Source organism: Vidua chalybeata, chromosome 2, assembly GCF_026979565.1.
Source record: "Vidua chalybeata isolate OUT-0048 chromosome 2, bVidCha1 merged haplotype, whole genome shotgun sequence".
Taxonomy (NCBI): Eukaryota; Metazoa; Chordata; class Aves; order Passeriformes; family Viduidae; genus Vidua; species Vidua chalybeata.
Genome location: NC_071531.1, coordinates 74868421 through 74889784, shown reverse-complemented (window position 1 = coordinate 74889784; position 21364 = coordinate 74868421). Strand labels below are relative to the sequence as shown.

The 21364-nt window shown below is 42.6% G+C and overlaps 1 protein-coding gene across 4 annotated transcripts in view; it reads left to right on the top strand.

Moving 5' to 3' along the window:
* The first annotated feature begins 4534 nt into the window (after positions 1-4534).
* Positions 4535-21364, top strand: part of LOC128784726 (alpha-2-macroglobulin-like) — a 37155-nt gene continuing 20325 nt past the window's right edge. For all 4 annotated transcript variants that reach the window (XM_053936578.1, XM_053936577.1, XM_053936576.1 and 1 more), the window contains exons 1-13: positions 4535-4685; positions 8723-8906; positions 9603-9759; positions 10322-10374; positions 11072-11092; positions 13961-14129; positions 16029-16113; positions 16828-16951; positions 17682-17796; positions 17932-18041; positions 18447-18608; positions 18874-19101; positions 20401-20464. In XM_053936578.1, the coding sequence (XP_053792553.1) occupies positions 4597-4685; positions 8723-8906; positions 9603-9759; positions 10322-10374; positions 11072-11092; positions 13961-14129; positions 16029-16113; positions 16828-16951; positions 17682-17796; positions 17932-18041; positions 18447-18608; positions 18874-19101; positions 20401-20464 (1561 nt within the window). In that variant the 5' untranslated portion in view covers positions 4535-4596. The remainder of the gene's footprint in view (positions 4686-8722; positions 8907-9602; positions 9760-10321; positions 10375-11071; positions 11093-13960; positions 14130-16028; positions 16114-16827; positions 16952-17681; positions 17797-17931; positions 18042-18446; positions 18609-18873; positions 19102-20400; positions 20465-21364) is intronic.

Genomic DNA, 21364 nt, shown 5'->3' with positions numbered 1-21364 from the left:
CGAGGTCAAATTGCTCTGAGGAAACAACTCAGCCTTGTTCTCTGATTATTTCTTTGTTGTGTTCATTTGTGCCTGGTGGACAATTAGGGAGGTAGGGCTTTGTCTTCACTGAAGTGACCCCCACCATCTGATTCATCAGCCAGGTGACACAGAAGCGTGGTCACATCTCTGGCACCAATGACTGTGAAACACCAAGTGTCAGAGAATGGCTTCCTGAGGAACATCACTCATACATTTGAATTTTTTTTCTTCAGAGCACACTGAAAAGTTTCCTCAAATATTTGCCAAGTGGAAAAGCAACACAGTATAAGCTAATTCTGTAGCTCACAGCAAGAGAAAGCTTCTTTCTGCTTGACCTTGTAAAAGGTGACCTTTTGAGGGTCAAGAAAATCCTAAAAGCAAGGCATTATATTGAATACAGGATCTAATAGCCTCCTTCAAGGGAATGTCTCACTCTTCCCCTTTCTGATACTCCTGCAGCTCAGCACACTGGTCTCCTTTCTGGCACACTACTGCTCCTGCTGGGCAAACCAGGATCTCCCTTAAGAACATAATTTCAGCAGGGCTTCTGGACTCCATGTTGTCACGCTGTGTGTATATAACCTGGCAGCTGGGAGACTTAAAAAGTCCTGTTTGAAAGGGAAGAGAGAGTACATATGAACAAGGCAGTCAAAGTGAAGGGAATAAAAATCACCACTGGCTATGACACTGTGCATGCTGCTAAAGTGCTAACCTCACACATTTTTTCAGCCTCCTACCCTTTGACTCACTGCCCATAGGGAGGTTAAGGCTGGGTTATTACTGGAAGCAATTGCATAACTGTGCCAGATGTTTTCTACTTCACTTGTCTAGAAGTGATAAGCTCTAGGTATCACCAGTTCCCCTTGCTGTCTTGCTGTCAAAGCAAGGTGTGTCCTCAAGGTGTGTGCCAAGGTAAAGCACATCTGGGAAGTCCTGTGCATTGACTGTGGGATGCACAGCTGGCTCTCTCTTCAGAGCCTATGGCTGCTTAGTAGAGGTCTTGCCCTGTTCCCAAGACAGGCTCTGTAGCAGGACACTGTGTTAAAAAGGTTCCTAATAAATGGTGTATTCTCCAGCTGTGTTACACCGTCATGGCTCACACACTTCCTCTGACTGAAATGTCAGCTCTGCCCTGCCTAACAAGTTGGAACAGAACAAAGCAGAGGTGCAGGGGAAAGGATTAAATATGACAATATCTGATTTCCTTGCCTTATGCTCCACTAGGACTTTCTTGTTTGGCTTTCCTATAGCATCCTCTCTCTCAAAAATCCTGGACAAACACACCAGCTGAGCCCCAGCTCCTGTCTGCACTGGGAAAAGACTCATGTCTTGGGTATCAAACATCTGGCTCAGCTGTAGCACAGAGAGAGCCCGATGGCCTTGCATCATGTTACCCAGCAAGGCAGGAACAGAGCTAAGCACAAAGCCCTTCCCCTTGGCCGCCTCAGCTCCCACAAGAAGGCTCTGGGAGACAGGAGAGGAGCGAGAGCCCCTGCACACGTCTGCAGCAGGTGGGTGTTACACCACGGGGGTACAGCATGGGTACAGGGAGGTGGCATTGGCACAGCCTTCTGCTGTCTTCTTTGAGCAGCCTGCCAGAGGGAGGCAGTGATTTGTAGTTTTACTGCTTTATAGCTAGTGAACTTTAAATCTAAATGGAGAAATCTCTGGAATGCCTACACACTATGAGTATCAGGTTTTTTTTTCTACACTGGCACTTTTGCTCATGGCCTTGTGCTATGAAGTGTGGATGGTCTCTGGGGATGGATGTCTCATGGCACCTGTGGGTGCCTATTCTGTTGTTACATAGCCCTTGGGAGAAACACTTTTTCCTTCCATGTGCTCATCATTTCCCTGTATGAAGCACGGCCCATTGCCTTTGCTCCTGCCATTGTGCACCTCTGAGGAAAGCCTAGCTCTAATACTGTTCAACCTGACTTGAACATAACCTCAGGGCTAGCAGAAGCTCCTTCACAAGATGCCTGTACCTGAGGAGAGAGGTAGTCCAGACAATAATTTAACAGCCAAAGAAAACAGAAAGTCTATATGCATTTAATGTATCTTTTTATGTGGTAAAATTTTATCTGAAGAGTCATATGACTCAAAAAAAAGCATAGTTGGTTGTCCTGAGTGCTAATCAGAGACACATTTGTAAATGTTTGGCTTTTTCTACCCCTCTCCTTGGCAAAATTCTGAGTAGTACAAAAGCATAAATTAAAATAGCTTGTCATTTGTTACTGCATCAGGGATTATCTTCAATTCTCTGGAATATCCAATAATATCTGCTAACATGCGAGCAGTTTCCTGTTTACACATTTTAAAATTATTAAATATCGTTCACTAGTTACCTTAGATGGATTTTATAATGGGATTTCAACAATTTATCCTACTGTGTGTGTGCTGTGTACTGTTTCAAACAGACACACTATGGATTTCTCATGCCTGAGGGTAAACAACCCTTTTTATAGCCTTTTTTTACAGCACACTGTATAAATTTCTTCTAAGGCAAGACCAAGTTTGTTTGTTATAACATAGCTGAGAAAGACAGAAAACCTCTAAATACCTTGTATACGGCTTACCCTACAGATGGCCACCTCACATCACACAAAATATGGTTACAGGACCATTTATAAAATTCAGCTACCAATCTGGTTTGCAATTTAATCTACAAACTGTATTAAAATGAAAATAATTCATTGATGGTTTTGCCATGCCTGAATTTAGTCATTTGTTCATATGACACCTCAGAAATATGAGTTATATTTGACAGCCCAGCTGCCCACATCTGGGAAAGGCAGTTCATCTGCTGTCAGGCCCTTCTCTCAGGTTAAATTATTCAACAAGCAACTAAAGTGGATAATCTTTATTCATTCTGACATTTCCAGTTTCATTTGAAGTTTAGCTGGTGAAGCCATTTTATGGTATTTTATTTCATTGTGTATCTTCCTGTTCCTGCTTGGTGCAATTTGCAAAATGTTGATATTGTCTGAGGTTTTTTGATAGGTGACCTTCCTTTCACTGTGGTCTGTGAAGCATTTTGTCTCCTATACAATGAGAAACCCCTTTTTATGTCTTTGGGTGTTGCTATTATTCCTATTGATTTATCTAAGTACTTTTTCCTGTCATACTTTTTTGTCATATGAAATAAATTGCTTTGGGTTTGTTTGCTTTTGCTTTTTCTCAGGCTGGGAAAACTAATATCATAATTTGGATTTCCTTTAAAATAACAATACCGATGTTGGTTTTTTTCTTCTGTAGTATTTTTCTGCCTTTAGCTGAATAGCTAATACAATTTGTTAACTGGAGCTGTTCATATAAGTCTTGGGTTTTACAGTGGGTTTTTTCTCACTTGTCACCACACAAGGCTGATGTAGGCATTAAGGAGAGACATTCCTTTGCTAGAGCTGCTGGTCTCCAACAGGAGTTCTTAGGTGAAAGTGCATGGACCACCTTAGGCATGATACCAGTGTCTTCAAGAAATGTTTCCACAGCTTTTTCTTTTCACAAATGCCTGTTCTTCAAAGCCAAAGGTTAAAGTTCACTTTATTGCTTGGCTTTGGCCTTGAGGGTCGAGCATTGTGCTACAGTCCTTGAGGAGACTGAACAGGATCATACTAGAGAAACAAGTGTCTTTCTTGGGATTATTTACCTTTGGTGGCAGAGGTGCCAAAACTGTTTAAGGGTTCTGGAGCAGACAAGGATTCCCACATATACTACTGCTGTGATAGTACAGAGAGTATTTACACCCAACCACAGATACCTTTTCTTCCTGCAATTGCAGTCAGCAGCAAGCCACTCTGTTTTTGGACAATTGGAAGTTACCTACAAAGCTAAAAAATAGAAACTGAAAATAAATCAGAGGAAACTCTACCAGAACTGGGTTAAAGTTAGTAAAATTACACAGATCAATATCTTTGTTTTCAAGGGAAAATGTGTTTTCTATAGTGGTCATAAACTTGGAGGTGTAGGACACATCAAATTTTTGTGTCATCTTTGCCAGGCAAAGCAGTGAGGACTGTAAGGCTTGGAGGAAACTTTGCAGGACGGGGTATGCTGTGACTGGAATTTATCAATATTCATGATGACCGGTATTAACTTATTAATTCCATCTTCTCATGTCAGTCATTCCAACTCAAAACAATATATTTTAAAGTGCTGATGAAGAGGAATTGTGAAAGAAATATTGTGGAAATTTAAATCAGATTGCTGTGATTGGATGCTGCCCACAGCAAATATTACCATGTGCTGAAAACAGTTCACATCTCCAGCTGTGGATGGGTTAAGGAAAACAGAGTATGAATAATTCAAAGATTTCTAATATAAGCATTACCCAAATAAATACCCTTCCCCCACTTGCAGAGTCTCTGGCCAAACACTGTCCCTCTGTTCCAGCTCCTCCTTGCTGCGTCTCCCTGTTTCCGGATGGGCCCTGGCCCCCAGCCCTTATCTCCTCCAGCCCCTGGGCTGTTTGCAGAGAGGAGTTATAAAGAGGCTGACAGAGCAGGGAGTGGAGGAGAATTACAAGGTGCAGGAAAACAGCAGCACTGCTTGGCTCAGCACGACCTGCTCTGCACCATGGGGAAGGACAAGCTGCCCAGCAAACCAAATATCTTCCTCCTTCTTCTCTTCTTCCTTCCTGGAAATACTCCTCTCAACACAGAACCGTAAGCTACACGTGCGGAGGGGGGGAGGGAGGTCTAAGTTCTCCCTTTTTCCTGAAGTTTTCTTCCCACTAATAACCAAGCCCTGAGTTTCCTGCACAGCTCTGACAGTGCTCCCCACTCCCATCCTGTAATCCCCTGGATGTTCAGCCCTGGGACCCCTTCCCACCACTATCTCTGCCAGTGGCCTTCTTCCACCCCCCCAGTCTCTGCCCACAGTGCCCACAGTACTGCCCTGCAGCTGCCTGATAGTCCAAACCTGGATCCTCACAACATCTTTGCCCAGCTATGTTTCTGCCTAGAAACCTCTCAGGGCCTGGGATGTTGAGGGCATGATGCCGGGATCCAGGTGCTTACCTTTCCCAGAGTGTCCTTGTTTCAATCACTGAGTTACTTCTCCCCATTCTCCTGTTGCTTTCAAGGCAGTTTGTTCCCCTTTCTCCTGCCAGTTTGTTTCCCTTGGCAGCCTCAGATGTACTTGTTCTCAGAGAGGATCTGTGACCTAGATTCTCTTCCTCCGGCACAGAGGCTGGTGCCAGCGCTCTCCCTGGACACCCGCGCCAGGGCTGTGCAGCCCAGCAGCATGGCTGCAACTTGAGCTCTGCCGACGGCCCGGAGAGAGCGGCAGCCCGGCATGGCACAGGCAGGCTGGAGTTCGGCATGCCCACCCCCGCCTTGCCCACCAGTGTTGCTCTGAAGCCTCTTGTCTGGGTGGGAGCAGCCTCCCTCTTCAGACCTTGGCTGCCGTTCCTCTTGCAGTGCTGACAGAGGCGCAGCTCTCACCAACACGGGTGAGATAATAATGCTTGCTGCAGAGATTTCATGCCCAGGAGCACTGCCACAGCGCTGGCAGAAGGTGCAGCACTACTGCTGCCATTTGCTGTGTGGTCAGAGATAAAGTTGCAATTGAAGGACCTTTGACTCACGCTGTACCATCAGTCCCTCAGTTGTCTGCCCTGTTTGGGTGCTTCTGGGGTAGATCAGCCAAGCAAGTCTGCTTTGGGGTCAGGCAGAGCTCTCTGGTCCCCCTACGGTAATCTGATGTAACTAAGTAATTAAGTAATCCTAGTTCATTCTTGCCCAATATCAGGGGGAAAGGGAATGAAACCATGCTGCTCAGACCTATGGGCAACACAGAATCATAGAATGGCCTGGGCTGGAAGGGACCTTAAAGATCACTCAGTTCCAAACCCCCTGCCGTGGACAGGGACACCTTTCTCTAGACCAGGCTGCTCAGAGTTCCATTCAACCTGGCTTTAAACACTTCAGATTAGGGAAGCCACAGCTTGTCTGGGCAATCTCTGACAGTGCCTCACCACCCCCACTGTGAAGAAATGTTCTCCCTAATATCTAATCTAAACCTACTCTCTTTCAGTTTGAATCCTTTCCCCCTTGTCCTGTCCCTTGGCAATAGCCTCTCTCCATCTTTCTTGTACGCTGCTTTTTGTCCCTTAACTGAACCCTGTTCTGGGAGGGAAGAACAAAGAAAGGCTGAGAGGTGGGAGAAAGTGGGAGGGTTGTTGGGGTCCCTAGAATGAAGACAGGAGCCCAGTAGGGAGGCAGTTCTGAGCAGTGAACTGCTAGGTAGCATAAGGGTAGTGGTTTTGCTGTGGGTGCAGGATAGATTAGATGCTGTATACGATGCAGAAAGGAAGCAACCCTTGAACTGAAGACAAAAATTAAACTTCCAACCAAGACTTACTTACTGTATCCTATGCAAGTAGGGGTATCATTTCTTTGAGCAGAAATAGCTACTGCTATTTCTGTTTCAGATGTGACCAGCTGGACAGGGGACACAATCAAGGCTCAGATTACATAGTACAAAAAAACATATTCATCAGGTTAGTGCAGCACTGGAACAGGTGACCTAGATAGATGGTAGAAACTTCATCTGTGGTGTCCTTTGCAAAAGTCCTGTTCCAGGAGGGAAGGTGGGTTTGAGACATCCAGAGGTCCTTTGTAACCAAAACTTCTATGATTTTGGAAGGATGCAGCCAAAGATATTGTTCTCCTACTCTGGTTATGCATGTAAGCTGTTTTACAGTGCAGTGGACAATGCTTGGGAGTATTGTGCATTTGGTCATAAGTGTGAGGCCATAATAACATTTGAACTGGCAAGTATGGATTTGGGCTGATGAAGTTAGCTGCCTTCTTTGGCTGGGTGCTTGTTCCAGTAAGCAGCTGAGAGTCAATACACAGACAGACATTATTGCACCTTAAGCTACAGTATTACCTTCCCTGCATAGACAAACTCACCATTTTTGCCTCAGCCACCATCTCTAGGGTCTCCTATTCCTCCTTGATGCATGTCTCTGTCAGAGTCATTGCCTCTCTTGTCAGAATATCTCGTTGCATGCTGAGGTCTCTTTTGTCAATCCAGATGCTTTTTGTCCTGGAATGTCTATACATGGGGCTTGTGACCACAGTTGCTTAAAACTCTCAAGGTAATTTAATTCATCTGTCTCTTGTAAACAACACATCCCAAAACACCTAAAGAAAAGTCTATAAACAGCATGGTTTATATCTTTGTTTCAAAGGCAGGGAAGCCAGCCTAAGGGGAAGTTCTGCAAGTTGGCCAAAATTTCAGCAGAACAGTGAAGAGGAAGAGAAATGAGGCCAAATTCCCCACAAACTAGGTCATGGTGTCCTTTCTGTAGACTGGAAGTTATTGTCACGTTGCCAGTGCCACTGACAGGGGACAGGGGGAATGGGGGAATGGCATTAGGGAAGTAGCATGGGCTGAAGCTGTGGTAAGAAGGTTGTGGAAGAAAGGAAATGCTGGAGAAAGCAGAGAGTCACAAGTTGTAACTCACTCTCTGGGAGGCTGGAGTTCCCTCCTTTCACAGCTTCTGCAGCAGCATGGCTGAGCAGAGTTGCCAGCAGGCTCCTTGCTACATTTCATCAATGTGATGCCTCGTGGTGAAGGAAATGCAGGTACTGCCTGGAACCCACTGCCTCCACAACAGCTTTAGGACTCCCCAGAAACCTCAGAGCCCAGGCAAAAATGTAGCTCTGGATGGACGTATCTGTATTTTTCCTCTATTCCTTTCTGAACACTTCCAGACAGTCTGTTTGTTACTTATTACTGATGGAGAATTTTCCAAGGCTGACCACCAGTGGTCAAGTCTGAGTGGTAGGAGCTCACTTATTATTTTCCTTTTATGAACAGTTCATTTGCTAGTTTGGTTACTCAGTTCTATCATACAAAAAATCTTTTCCACAAATATCTAAGTCAATTTTTAGAATTTCCTTATCCTGCACAATTATGAGAAAATTGTACTTCTGAGATCACTTAGGTATGTACTGAAGAACAGGGGTCTCAACAAACTCTGGAGGTTTTCACTAGTTCTTACCCCTTCTGTCCTATCTTTCAACCAATTAATCCAGGACAGAATTAATAATTTGATTTATTAGTAAAATGATCCCTTTTATTGAATGGCAGCTTAGTTTAAGGGTCCTCTGTGAGGGACTTTTGTCAAAAGGTCTTTGAAGATGCAAGTACACTTGAGTTGCAATAAAACACTACACCCCAAAATCCTTTGTGTGCTTGTATTAATAAGGTCCCAAAGTGCAAGCATTCACATCTTTGCTCAGCAAGTGAAAGATTTGGAAACCTGGATAGGCAAAGACTGGAGCAGCCAGACAAGTGGGTGGGTTTTTCCCTCAACTGTTTTTAGCTAATGCCTTTGACTCTCAAAAGGAGATTGTGGGATATACAAAATTCAATTAACAGGCTGAAACTTTTCAAACCATCCTTACTCCCTGCTGTGAAACCAAACAAAATATCCCTTGTAAAGTGCTCTCTATTAGCATAGAAATTGTTCCTTCTACTGCAAGCATTTTCCTGCTTTTAGGCTAATTAGTTAGACCATTTAATATGTATAAACCCAAAATAAAATGAATGCTCATGTTATATGCACTGCAATTCACAGGCATGGCAATAGATTAGGCATGCTGATTTGTTAATTTCCCTTCACTTAATACTGTTGCCTTAAAACTGTTTCACATTTCCGATCTTTCTTGCTTCCCTCTCTTCACAGGCAGTACATGGTGCTGGTGCCCTTTCTGATACACACAAATTCTCATGAGAAAATCTGCGTTCAGCTGACCTACCTGAACGAGTCTGTGACGCTGAGTGCCACACTCGAGTACCATGGGGAGAACAGGAGCTTGATTGATGATGTGGTGTCAGAGAAAGATGTGTTCACCTGCATCCCTTTCTCTGTGAGTATCTCATCCTTGTGGGATGCTCTCTTGTTTTTATTGATGTGGCATAGTAGATCCAAACAATCCAGAAATGGGAAATAAGACACACTACAATCAGAGACCCCTAAGCTAAGTCAAACAAAAAATTAATTCAATGTGGATAACTGACAGTGGTAATCTTACGAGGACTAATTTTCCCCCATTATCAAATTCTGTGTCCCACATGATACTTCTCTGCATGCATATGTTAAGAGAAGTCTTTTGGAACTTTGACTGACAGAATGTGTCCCATGTTTGTTTGATATGTGTAAGCCTGAGATGAAAAATGTCAGCGTGGAGTGAAAACTTTAGAAGCTGGGGGATTGTTAAAGACAGTGAGGTCCATGAAGTCATATGGCTGCTTCTGGAGCTTATTCCCAATTTTTTACTGCAGAAGGCTGGTTGGTGAGTAATGAAAGCAACAGATTCATACCCTAATTAATGAATCTAGGTTAATTTTCTTTTTTGATAAATTATGTGATGGAATAAGATCAGGTTCAGTATTTATCTAAGAAAAGTATATAAATGATGGAAGGTAACAGTTTTTTTCTTGCTCCCTGCACTGAGTCTTTTTGTCCCTTTAGGGAACTTTCTGACCCAGCTAGCACTTCTTCCTTCAACACTCAGTGCAATGGGGTGAATCAGTAAAGCATTTATCCTCTTCCTCCTCCTTAGCTTCCAAAATCCAATAGCACATCAGTGGCGTTTCTCACGGTGATGGTGACAGGGGACACACTGCAGTTCAAGAGCCGCAAGTCAGTGCTGGTCAAGAATTCTGAAAGCTTGGTCTTCGTCCAGACAGACAAACCCATCTACAAGCCCGGACAGACAGGTACCAGGAATTGGGCTGGTATTGACTCTGACAGCAAAAAATCTTAAGGGCTCCATTCTACAGAGGTGCCATACTTGTATTAAAGTTTTCAGGTTTCTTCATCGGGGGGAGGATCTAAGGTATTCAGTAAATCTTATTTCTGTCAGCTGAGGTCTAGTTCATGGCACTTTCATCATTCCTAATCTTCATTCTCCAGGCACAGCATCTCAGCCAGATGTAGGCACAGGCTCCAATTCATTTTACTCAAGTAGAGGCACAAAACTGGGATGACTGCAAAGCATAGTCTCCCTTGGCTGCACCAGAATCAACAAAGCAGGACAGGCACTCCCAAGAGATAATTCAATTCAGCCAAGACCTGATTATCCTTCTAAATTTATCTGCCCCTCACTGTCTGCAAGAGAAAGAGCCTGAAGTAATTGTTTCTATTACTTAGAGATCTCAATTCAGAGCCTGTTGATCCATGCAATAAATCTGAGTAATAAATTATTGAAACATTGTCATTTCCCGGTGATGGCTACAAATTTAACAGTGGAATTTCCTTTTTTTCTGTGACACTCTTCAGTTCAGTTTCGGATCGTCTCTCTGGACAAAGACTTCTACCCGCTGAATGAGAAGGTAGAGCCTCAATTCCTTGTTGTTAGCCAGGAGATTTAATTCTTAAATTAACACCATTGTTGTCATCATCCAGAACCACTGAAGACAGCCTTTAAAGCATATGATACTCTCTCACACCATGCTTTTCCTGTTCCATATTCTATCCTAGGACACATTCCACCTGTCTCTAATGGCTGAAAAAAAAAATCCTCCTTTTCAGAAGCATATAAATGTTTAAAACCAGATTTGCAAATCAATGTATCTGGCTAAGCATGTGGGCAGGGCTGTCATTACTGAAAAAAATGTGTGGGACAAGTTTCCATTGGTAGTGACAAGTGTGCAGTTGTTTCTGGCAGTGGGTGAAATCCCACACTTAGAGAGCAGCATGACAAGAACTCTATTTTATGGAACTGGTCAGGGGTGCAAGACCACCTTTTATTTTATTTGACAATCAGTTCCTCGTGCAGACAAGTTCTTTGAAAACTTGTACTTCATCACATCTTCATACAGTGGTAAGACAAAAGGTCAGGGCCCTAAAATAGTATAGAAAAGATTCCTTTAGCCATCAAGAACCAAGGAAAAAGAGCAAGTACAGAAAGGGAACAACCCAAAGAACTTCTAAGAAGTTTGTTCTTCTGCCCTTCAGTCCAAATCTGGAAATTACTTCCCTATGATTAATAGTTCTAACATTGATTTTTCTTTTGCTCTTTCCCCACAGTTTCCCTTTGTCTACGTTCAGGTGAGTGGATAACTACATTATTATTTGCAGAAGAATGTGCAGGCACAGAGCAACCAGTCCCCAGCAGTGGTGTTTTCAGGCTGAGGGGCAAGAGAAAAATCACAGGCATGTGACCCTTTCTCTTTGGTTGAAGGAAGGCTGAGTAGCTGAGCATCAAAATAAGTTCCAATAATGGTTCTTTGATCACAGAATGAGCTGTAGGAGAAAACTAATTAACCATTACAAGCCATGCTGTGAACAGAACTACACTTGGCTAGAGGTCATCAAAATGGTTTATTCCTCTTCCAGTCAGAACTAAGTGTTTCTATCTGCCAAGTGTGGTTGAAATTAGAGACCAGTGTTAAATAAGCTACCAAAACCAAAGAAACAAAATTAGGTAAGTAGATATCCCCTGTCCTCCCAAGCATGTTCTTTTTGTCTGTTTGGTTTGTTTGTTTTTTTGGGGTTTTTTTGTTTGTTTGTTTGTTTGTTTTTTTATGGTTTAACTTCAGTGGCAGGCAAAAGTTAATAGGAAGGATGTTTCAATAATTCAAGCTCTCACTTTTTCAGATGAGAACCCAAAATTTACAAAATTATTTGGGATATCCTCTTTTGAAAAAATTTATGATGACATAGACAGACCCTGAAATTAGTGTGCACAAAATTTATTTTGGTTTACATGATTAATGAGTCCTGTGTAGTCAGTCCTTTTACTGTTCCTTGCTGTGTGGGGTTGCTGTCTCCATTCTGCACCATCTCTGTCTAGAGCTGGAGAGTCATCACAACAGAGGAGGCATAAGGTAGGCCAAAACCAGGCTGTGCTGCTTTTTTGTATACTCTTTTCAGAGTGCTGTCATTCTCCCTTCCCATCAACAACTTCCAAAAAAGAGCTGCAGAGCTGGTGGGCCACTGATGATCTGTGAATATTGGAGAAAGAAGAGTAAGACAGTGGGAGGTCAGGTGGATTCGCAGGCCAAGGGAGCATCTCAGAGTTACCTTGTACTAGAGATGTCTCATGGAGTCTCTTCCCTTTCAGTGAGATGATACTTTACTGACTACAGGAATTTAATGAAAGGAGCAAGAACAAATACATCTTCTGCAGACATACACCTCCAGAAATATGTCTTTGCCTAATAAGCTGAATAATTTCATAACCTTTGTATGTATGTGTCAATGCCATGAAAGCCTTCACTTTTAAATCCCAGGAAGGCCATCTGTGTTTTCAGCTCTAGCCTATAAAGTGTGGTGTTTGTCCATGCTGTTTAAGCCAGCTTATGTAGGCCTTGTCCTTCATCCTCACCATCCCTTCTCCCTTCCTCAATGCTCCTTCTCAGCCCAGTACTGCCCTTTGTTTGGATTTTACAGTTTGGATTTTACAAGGCATTCTTGTAGAGTGGGCAACTCCTGTGGCAGAAAATTCACTGGTTTACTCTAGAGTACTTTCTTCAGCCAGATCAGATCTGTCAGTACAGTTTAGCACATGATTACATGAAATTTGGACTGGACCAAAGGAAAGAGTGACAGGAGTGAAGAAAGGTGACAGCCTAAGCATTAGCACTTCTAATAGGAAGGAAATAAATGTCCATCAATCCACACCCTGGATGTCACTAATTTATCTTAGTGAAGCACAAAGGCAGAAGTTTGTATGAGTCTGCTACTTCTGAACGATTATCCTGACCTATTGCTTATGGAATTTTTTAAAAAATAGAACACCTTTCTGAAGAAGAAAGCAAACTGGTTTTCAGGCCTTCCCTATAGGTACATCACAGGAATGTTCAACAAGTTCACAAGCCCAGCTTGAAATGCAAACATTTACTGTAAGCATTTTCTTGAATTCCTTTTCCAAGGAAGCTCAGTGGTGTCCCTCACAATAAGAGGTGAGCTTTTCAGCAGGGTTGAAACATGATGATGAAGAGGATTTGGTCAGAGCCATGGGATGCATTTTACTGACTGTGCCACCCTCCCAGGTGTCTTCTTGGGCACACGGCCCCCTCTTCTGCCCCCTGACTGATGACCTCCAACTGGGAGAATATCATTCACATCTCCATTTTCCCTAAGCCCTGAGATAATATCTCAGTGAAGTAAATGCACATAGTCACATACCTTGAGTCACACACCTATCTAGAGTAAATAAACTTTTGGTGACAGCCAAGGTACAAGGATGCATTAAACTACGCAGAACCACTGTGCTATTTCAGTGACTTCTACAAGAAATTTGGGGCTGAGAGGGTTAGTTATTGATGGTCAATAATGAGCAATACACAAATGTTGTAGTGGTGAGACTTCAGCTCCAGCATTAGGAGCATGGAGATACAAGGGAGGATCAGCTGGATGCCTATATGTGGAAGTATACTTTCCTCTGTTCCTGTCACCACTCCCCCACCTGACCACTAGCTTAGGACTCTTATACATGTACATTTCTCAGTCCCATAGATAAGTCAGGTGTCTGATTCCTCAGCAGATTGTATACTGGTACTTCAGCAGTCTTCATTCCAGACAGGGGTAAACCAAAACTTTTGCATGCTGTATGGCCAGTCAAAGAAGCTGAATCTTCCCCCTTTTCTCCATGTGCTTCACTTACTTCTGATATCAATTCTGTTCCCTTCTGTTACCCTGCCAGACTGTCTTGCCTAGCTTCTTGGCCCCATCCTTTGTAGGTACAGCTGAGGGGGAGACAACACAAAAGTGTTTAAAAGTTTTCTTGCATGCAAGTTATGCAGAATTGGCAGGTAAGTACTTTCAGAACCTCACAGATTGTTAAATAATTACAGATTGTTAAATAAATAGATAGGTATTTCCCAGCTGGGATGTGCATGCACTGGGCACTGCACTGCTCTGTCCCTGGCACTCTCCTGTACTGTCTTGTGACACTGTTACCCTCACCTGCAGGATCCCCAGAGGAACCGTGTGTACCAGTGGCAAGGGGTGGAACTAGAAACAGGCTTTATACAGCTCTCCTTCCCCCTCACCTCGGATCCCATCCAAGGCTTCTACAAAATAGTTGTGCAGAAGAGCTTCTCATCCCATGTGGAGCACTCCTTCAGTGTGGAGGAATTTGGTAAGGAGAGGAATTTGGCAGTAATGCCTTTTACTGTGACCACTCAATTTGGAATTTCCTGGGAACAACATGGAGAAGGGAGGGATGGAATATAGCAGGCAATGGGGTTCATAGGGACTGAGCCAGAAAGCACTAAGTATCAGAAGTGGTTGCTGAATTTATGGCATCTCTGCAACCTGCTCAAGCTTGTATTTGCTCAAAGTGCTCTGGGGAGCACAAGACATGCCAGAATTCCTGTGTATGGCTTGTGGCATCAATTTCAGCTGGCTTTGTCTCAGTTGATTCCAGTCCAGCAGCTTGTTGCAAGCAGCACTAGATATGAACATAAGAGGTGACAATATTTTGGTGGCTCTATTTTGCTTCTCTCATCATCTGCATAAGGTCTCTTTCTCCATTTGTAGTCCTCTCTATTTTTGCTCTTCCTTGTTTCTGTGAAAGCTTAGAAAACATGTTTGGTAGAAAACTTGTGATTGAAAACAATCCATGAATGTTACAAAGAGACTGCTAGGAGAGACTGAGTAAGGAGAAATATGCTGCTGCACGGAGCCTTTTAACCCTCAGCTCTCTAACAAAGCTTCTTGGGTGATCGTAGATGTGTATTCTGACTGTAGTGCACATTTGAGAAGGCTGATTGGCCAGTGCTTCACACTCCCAGGCTCCTCACTGACTCTGCATGAAGACCAGATGTTTATTCCAGAAACAGCAGATCCATTGATCAGGACCTGCTGTTTCTGGAATATGCAGCTCATAGATTGCCATTGAAGTCCATGGGAGATGGCTTATTTGGCTTCGTGTCAGACATGGTAAATAATTTGACCACAAACCAGGCTATAGGCTTCAACCTGCCATGGTGACAGATGGCCTGTTCCTCGTCCCACAAAGACTATTCTGAATGCCCCAAAATCAAAGATGTTATGTCCCTTTGTTAGCCTCTTCCTAAACTGATTTTTCTTTCCTTTGTCCTTTAGTCTTTTTCTTATGAGTCTCTCCCATTGCTATTTCTCTTACCGTCTTTTGAGGAAATGCACCCTGGGGTTGAAACACTGAGCCTTGCCTCCCATCTTAGAGGCAAATTTATGCCTAAACTGTATAACCCAGGGTTATTTTCCATTTCGTGGATGTGCACCCACTCTGCTGTTATTTCCTTGCACTGTGAAGAAACCCTCAGCTGCACCACCTGGAAGCAGGACATGACATGCTTCATTCCAGTCCTGGGCATGAGGAGTTGGAGATGTAGGGCTGTAGGATGCAATATGGGAAGAGGGATGTAACATAATGCTCAGGAACAAAATATGTATTTTACTTGTGCCCCTTTATATTGAGCTCTAATGCTGCCTTTTCCACTTGAAAATATAGATCTGAGAGTCTGTGGCTAGATTCACTTGAACTCTCTGGGTATGCAGGACAATATCCCACAGTGATATCATCTTAGTGAGCTTAGGAGCAACTCTGGATCTCCAGAACAATAAGAATCAGCCAAGAGAATCAATGATTTGGAGCATTTCAATGTGGTAAATTACAAAGGTGGTAATTTAAGGTGGTAAACTACAAAGGTGGAACGTGCTGCTCCAAGTCCCACCTGCAAATTATGCATTGTGAAGACATCACACAGGACCAGTGTGTTCTTGTGAATGGACACAGGTGAGGGATCTGCTCAGCTGTCAGGTGCCACGTAAGCCTGTGCTGCCAATAAGGCAAGGTAAGGACTACAAACTTCCTTAATTACCTTTGAACCCAAACAGTGGTGAAGGCTGAGAAAACCTATGGAAGGGGTAGAGATCTATACTGAAGACCACAGAGAGGTTCATATGAAGATGATCCTGCTCTATGCTTAGGTTGCTGTGTAGTACACAGCTCCTATTCACTCTTCTCACACCAGACTTTCTCTCTTCCATATAGTGCTGCCCAGGTTTGAGGTCCTGGTGAAGGTTCCAGAGATGATCACTATTAAGGACAACGAGCTTCCAGTGTCTGTCTGTGGTCTGTGAGTCACAGAGCTCCAGTAAATCTCTCTTGCTTATCCTTCACTCTGCCTTTTTGCTGAGGACCAAAAGAAGTGCTCGGGAAGGTTTTTAAACTTTTTCCAGGCATATAGTGAACACTTATTTCATTCTGTCAGTCCTGAACATGTGTTGCTTGACCTGAACAGTCAAAGTGAAGGGTCTTCCCTTTGTTCCCTAAAAGATTATGTCAAACAAATCTGCATCTTCCTCTTCCCAGTTTATTTCACATTTTCTCTTTCTGTCTTTACACTTCTTTAGTTAGAGCTTCTCTGCCAATACTGAACCCTCAAATACTCCAAGATGTCAGATCAGACATCATTTAAATTGGTGATGCTAACCCAGTGTTCTCATTTTTAACTCTCTCATAAATCGCTCCTTCTGATTACCTGGTTGCCTTTCTATTTCTTCATTGAACCCTGAGCAGATTGTAATACACAAATGCTCCTGGCTGAAATAATTTTCTGAAGTCAACCTTTTCTGCAGAGATGTACCACCTAGAACAGGGTGAATGTATCTTCCATGGATGATGGAAGAATCTCACTATGGAAGTGATGGAAATTATTAAAATGTCAGATTAGTCATCCTTTAAGAAGTATTAGGAAATCATCCACAGAGGTCTTTAAGGAGATGTGTCTGAGGGTGACTGTGACTGATTGTCTCCCTATCTGATACATTGTTTAACACACTGTGATTAGGTACACCTATGGGAAGCCTGTTCCTGGCTTGGTGAATGTCCAAGTATGCCGGAAATTTTCCCAGTCTGCTTCAAGTTGTTATGGAAAGGAAGCAGAATCTGTGTGTGAAGAATTCACTAGGCGGGTGAGTCCCAAGATCAAAATGTAGTGTTTTTTCTGAAGGTTAATGGGCAATGTTGTCTCAAGAAAGACCAAATATGTTTGGAGATAGTAGGGCATCAGAGATAGCATTCTCTCCAGGGAAAAGCAGAGAATCTCAGAGGAAGGCATTCTTAACAGAAAGATCATTAAACTGGAAACAAAACCGATGATGAAAGCCTGACCCCACTGAAACTAGTGACAAACCACCAGCTGCCAGCCATGAGGTCTTTGCTATTGTTCCACAAACTGAGAAAAGAATCTTTGAAGGAATTTTTTAACTGTGAGAGGGACTGACTGTGAGCAAGGAGCAAAGATGAGGAGAAAACAAGAAGGCTGTATAGAGAACAAGGAACAAAGATAAGGTGGTATTGTATATGGGTCAAGTACAGGAGAAAGAGCAACAAGATAAAGAGAGAAGACAATGGAAGAAACAGGAAGAAAATCAAATCTAAGGCAGGAAGGAATTAACAAGGAAACCAGTGTGGCCCTTGGAAAACTGTGTGTCAGGTACCACATGGAACACAGAAAATATGTGGACGAAACACTAGGAAACAGGGTGAACACAAGTTCTGGTTTTGGAGACAACCCTTGCAGAAATTCTGGAATTTCATGAACAGAAGTTAAGCATGTTGGTTTTGGGGTATCTATTCTCATTCCTCAATGCACAAACTTTGTTCACAGAATTCCGATTTTCTCTCCAATCGCTCACTTAGGCAGATGCTCGTGGGTGTGTTTCTGGTGTGGTGAGGACCAAGGTGTTTCAGCTCCTACGCAAGGGATATGAGATGAGCATTGAGGTACAAGGCAAGATCACAGAAGATGGCACAGGTATGTAGGACATGAAGAAGGCAAAATGATGGCAGGCCATAACAGGAGCAAACATGTGGAAGGCAAACATGTGGAAGGTGGAGTAACATAACTAGAAATTCATTAATAATCCCTCTTTACTGTGCTCCGTCTCAGGAATAGAGATGACTGGAACAGGCTCCTGTGGTATCACATCCACCATGAGCAAAATCCACTTTGACCTGTTGGACTACGTGTACAAACCAGGGATCCCACTCTTTGGGACGGTAGGGAACTTCTGAGACCATGGGCAATGAGTGGCACAGCAAACACACATGTGCACAATCCCATCAGATGGAGTAGTGGGTGTGTGGGTTACATGGTTCAAGAGGCAGCTGATACATGGTGGATCTCCCAAATGAAGCTGGCCGGGGGAGTTAAAACTACTGAGAAACTTAGGATCCTAATAGATCATTTCCATAGGCTGACTGGTTTGTTTTGCTGAGAATTTTCTCAGTTGTTCCCTCAGACAATTCAGGGCATGCCTCACACATTTCCACATCTTTTTCCTTTGTTCTTCTCTATCAAGAAATATTCTGCTGACAAGTAGGAAAAAAGGGAAGAGGATGTATTACTTGGGAATTGTTTTCTGTTGCTAGTCTAAAACCTGAAGTTTGTTATTGCTTTGTTAGGTGAAGCTGGTCGATGGTACTGATACTCCACTTGCCAATGAAACCATCACGATTACTGTGGGTGGAAACAAATACAGAGGGAATTACACTACAGATGAGCAAGGACAATCCTGGTTTTCCATAGACACCACCAGCTTCACAGAACTCTCCCTGGAAATCCGAGTGAGTGGCAGAGACAGGGGTAGGCCTCTGTCTTTCTCTTCAACAGGGGAAATGTCTGTCCATGGGTTATCAGTCTTTTCTGCCAATTGGAAAGTAAGGCAAGTTTCTTGGTGGGTCACCTCACTTCTCTGTGTCTTCTCTGCATGTTATCCACAATCTCCTAAGAATGTGAAATATAGAACATATCCAATTTTTTTCTGTGGACTTTTATGTGACTTTATAGCTGATTTTGTTTGGCTATGAAACTTTTGTTTTTCCTTCTCAGGCAGATCATAAACCTGAACTAAACTGTTATGACAGCGACTGGATGACACCATCCTACGAGCATACCACGCGCAGAGTAACTCGCTCTTACTCCCTCAGTAAGAGCTTCCTCAAAATTGAGCCAAAGCCCGGGACATTAAGTTGTGGCTCCTCAACAGAGGTCCAGGTGCACTATATCTTCACACCAGAGGCCATAGGGGAGCAGAAGAAAATTGTAATTTATTATTTGGTAAGACCTATTTGGGGTTACTTTGATCTACAGTCACAGAAAGTACTGTGTAACCTCTAGCTATGTTCCATGATGAGCAACCAGAGCACTGCTAGATGGCCAGTAATGATGGAGAGCATTTGAAATGGAAAGTGTGGCCTGCAACACTGCAATCTAAATAAGCTCCGCTAATCTTTCTCTTTTCTCTGTCTTCTATGTGCAGAATTTTGGGAGACCACAGTAATTGGAACAGACTGTAACATTCTGGCATTAAGAACGATGAATTTGTTCATTCTGGGGATCAAAGAAAAGAGAGACTAATTGAACTGTGACCAAACAATGACATGTCAGTCTCTCTTGGGAGAACAGGAAGATTCAAATGAATATCCAAATAGAATGTCTTTCTCCTTAAATTTGTTTTTCTGGTTATCCCATTTAATGACAGTAGCAGAGAAGATGAGAGTAGCTTTGGAGAACAATAAAAATATCAGTGGAACAGACACTACAGTTCCGGTGGATTGCACAGAACATCAGGGGACTTAGGCTGATATGCAAAAAAAGAAATAGAAACCTATGCTAGAGATGTCTATGTGCTTATTTTCAAGACTTCTAACAATTCATGGAAGGACAAGATACATGTTTATCCCAGTTGCCTGGGAAAAGTGATTTTAATTAAGTACATACAGTGGGTAAACAAACAGTAAAAGAATTTCCATTTTTACAGATGTGGATGCCACATCTTGAAATTCAAATATAGTGTTATGGAATAAATATTCCATATCAAAAGTAACTGAATAAAAAACATTTTTGACTGTGCAAAAGGAATCTTCTTCTAGAAATGAGGGAATTACAGGAAGCATTTAGGCGACTGCTTACTGCCTGACTCCAGGTACCTTGTTCAAGCTCTTATTCTTTGCATCCTGTGGTCTTCTGTCCCAACTTTGTGCATGTATAAAACTAATCCTGGTGAAATTTTTCTTCATATTGTTTCATGATGCAACTGAGAGCGGAATGAGGAAACTTTCTGACCTCCAGTCTGTTCCAAATCGTTAGAAATTTGCAGATGACTCCAAGAGTTACGTGTGGTTAGAGGCAAAATGCATTTGAACCTGATCTATATATGTAATATGTACAAAAGCAGAGATAAGTATGATCCTCCTGGGAAAAAATATTTTTGTCTCCAGAGACCCAGTAAATTCCAGCCTGGCACTTGTTTAGCATCTTCTTGGTGTTGCTCACACTCTTACAATTAACCCAGTGAACATTCCTTTTCTTTTCAACACTGGGAACAACAATTCCAGGAAGATTTCTCTGTTACAGGTGATGGCCAAGGGACAAATCGTATTAGCTGACACCCATGATCTGACTGTGAATCCTGGAGATGGTGAGCAGATCTATGCCTTTTTAGTGTTTCTGATGGTAATTTGGGGCAGGGGGGATATAGATAAATTACTTCAATTCAAACACTGAATTTAACATTTCATTCAAACTTTGCATGTAATGTTTGAATTTTCAAAATTACGTCTTTTTAGATTAAGTGTCTTTGGTAAGTTTTGTTTTCTCTGAGTTCTAACAGGTGCTACTTTTTAATGATAAAATGTTAGAAAATTCAACCAAAAATAAGTATAACGTTTTAGCCTAAAAACAGCACTTTCTGATGGCCACTCTACCCTATTCTGATTGTGGATGCTTACCACTGTTGTGAGACACACTTGTACAACAAGTAGGAAAAATGTGTCTCCATTTCTTTGTCTCCCTCACTACCCCTAATTTTTTTTGTATTGTTCCTGCCTTGTACACATGCAAACACATGCATACCTATATTCTAATCAAGACATTTAAATTTATTCACATAAATATCCAAGGATTACACATTTTAGTAAGAGAGACAGGCTGTGATGCAACTTTAAATGTATTTTGAAAATGAGAAGAGGGAAGACATTTTGTAAGTCTGTGAGAAGGAGTTGCACTGCAGTGGATATAAGCAGATTATGGCAGTAAAAGATCTCATGTGCTGTACAAAGTTCAGTATCTTCACTAGTAGCAGTGACTGAACTCCCACCTGGGCTAGTACCAAGGGATGTTCTGTCACCTTGTCTAGATTGTGACATAAAGTTCAGGCCCTGATAGAGTTTTCCAGCACAGAGGGGCATTTTCTACTGTGTTTGGAGCAGTAGTTTGGTGTTCCAGATAAGTGCTTGCTTAGCAGTAACTTTGCCAAGTTATTCTTTCAGCCATTCTTTGCATTTCTTCTGCCACCCTTTGCAACAAAAGGGTGCCATAT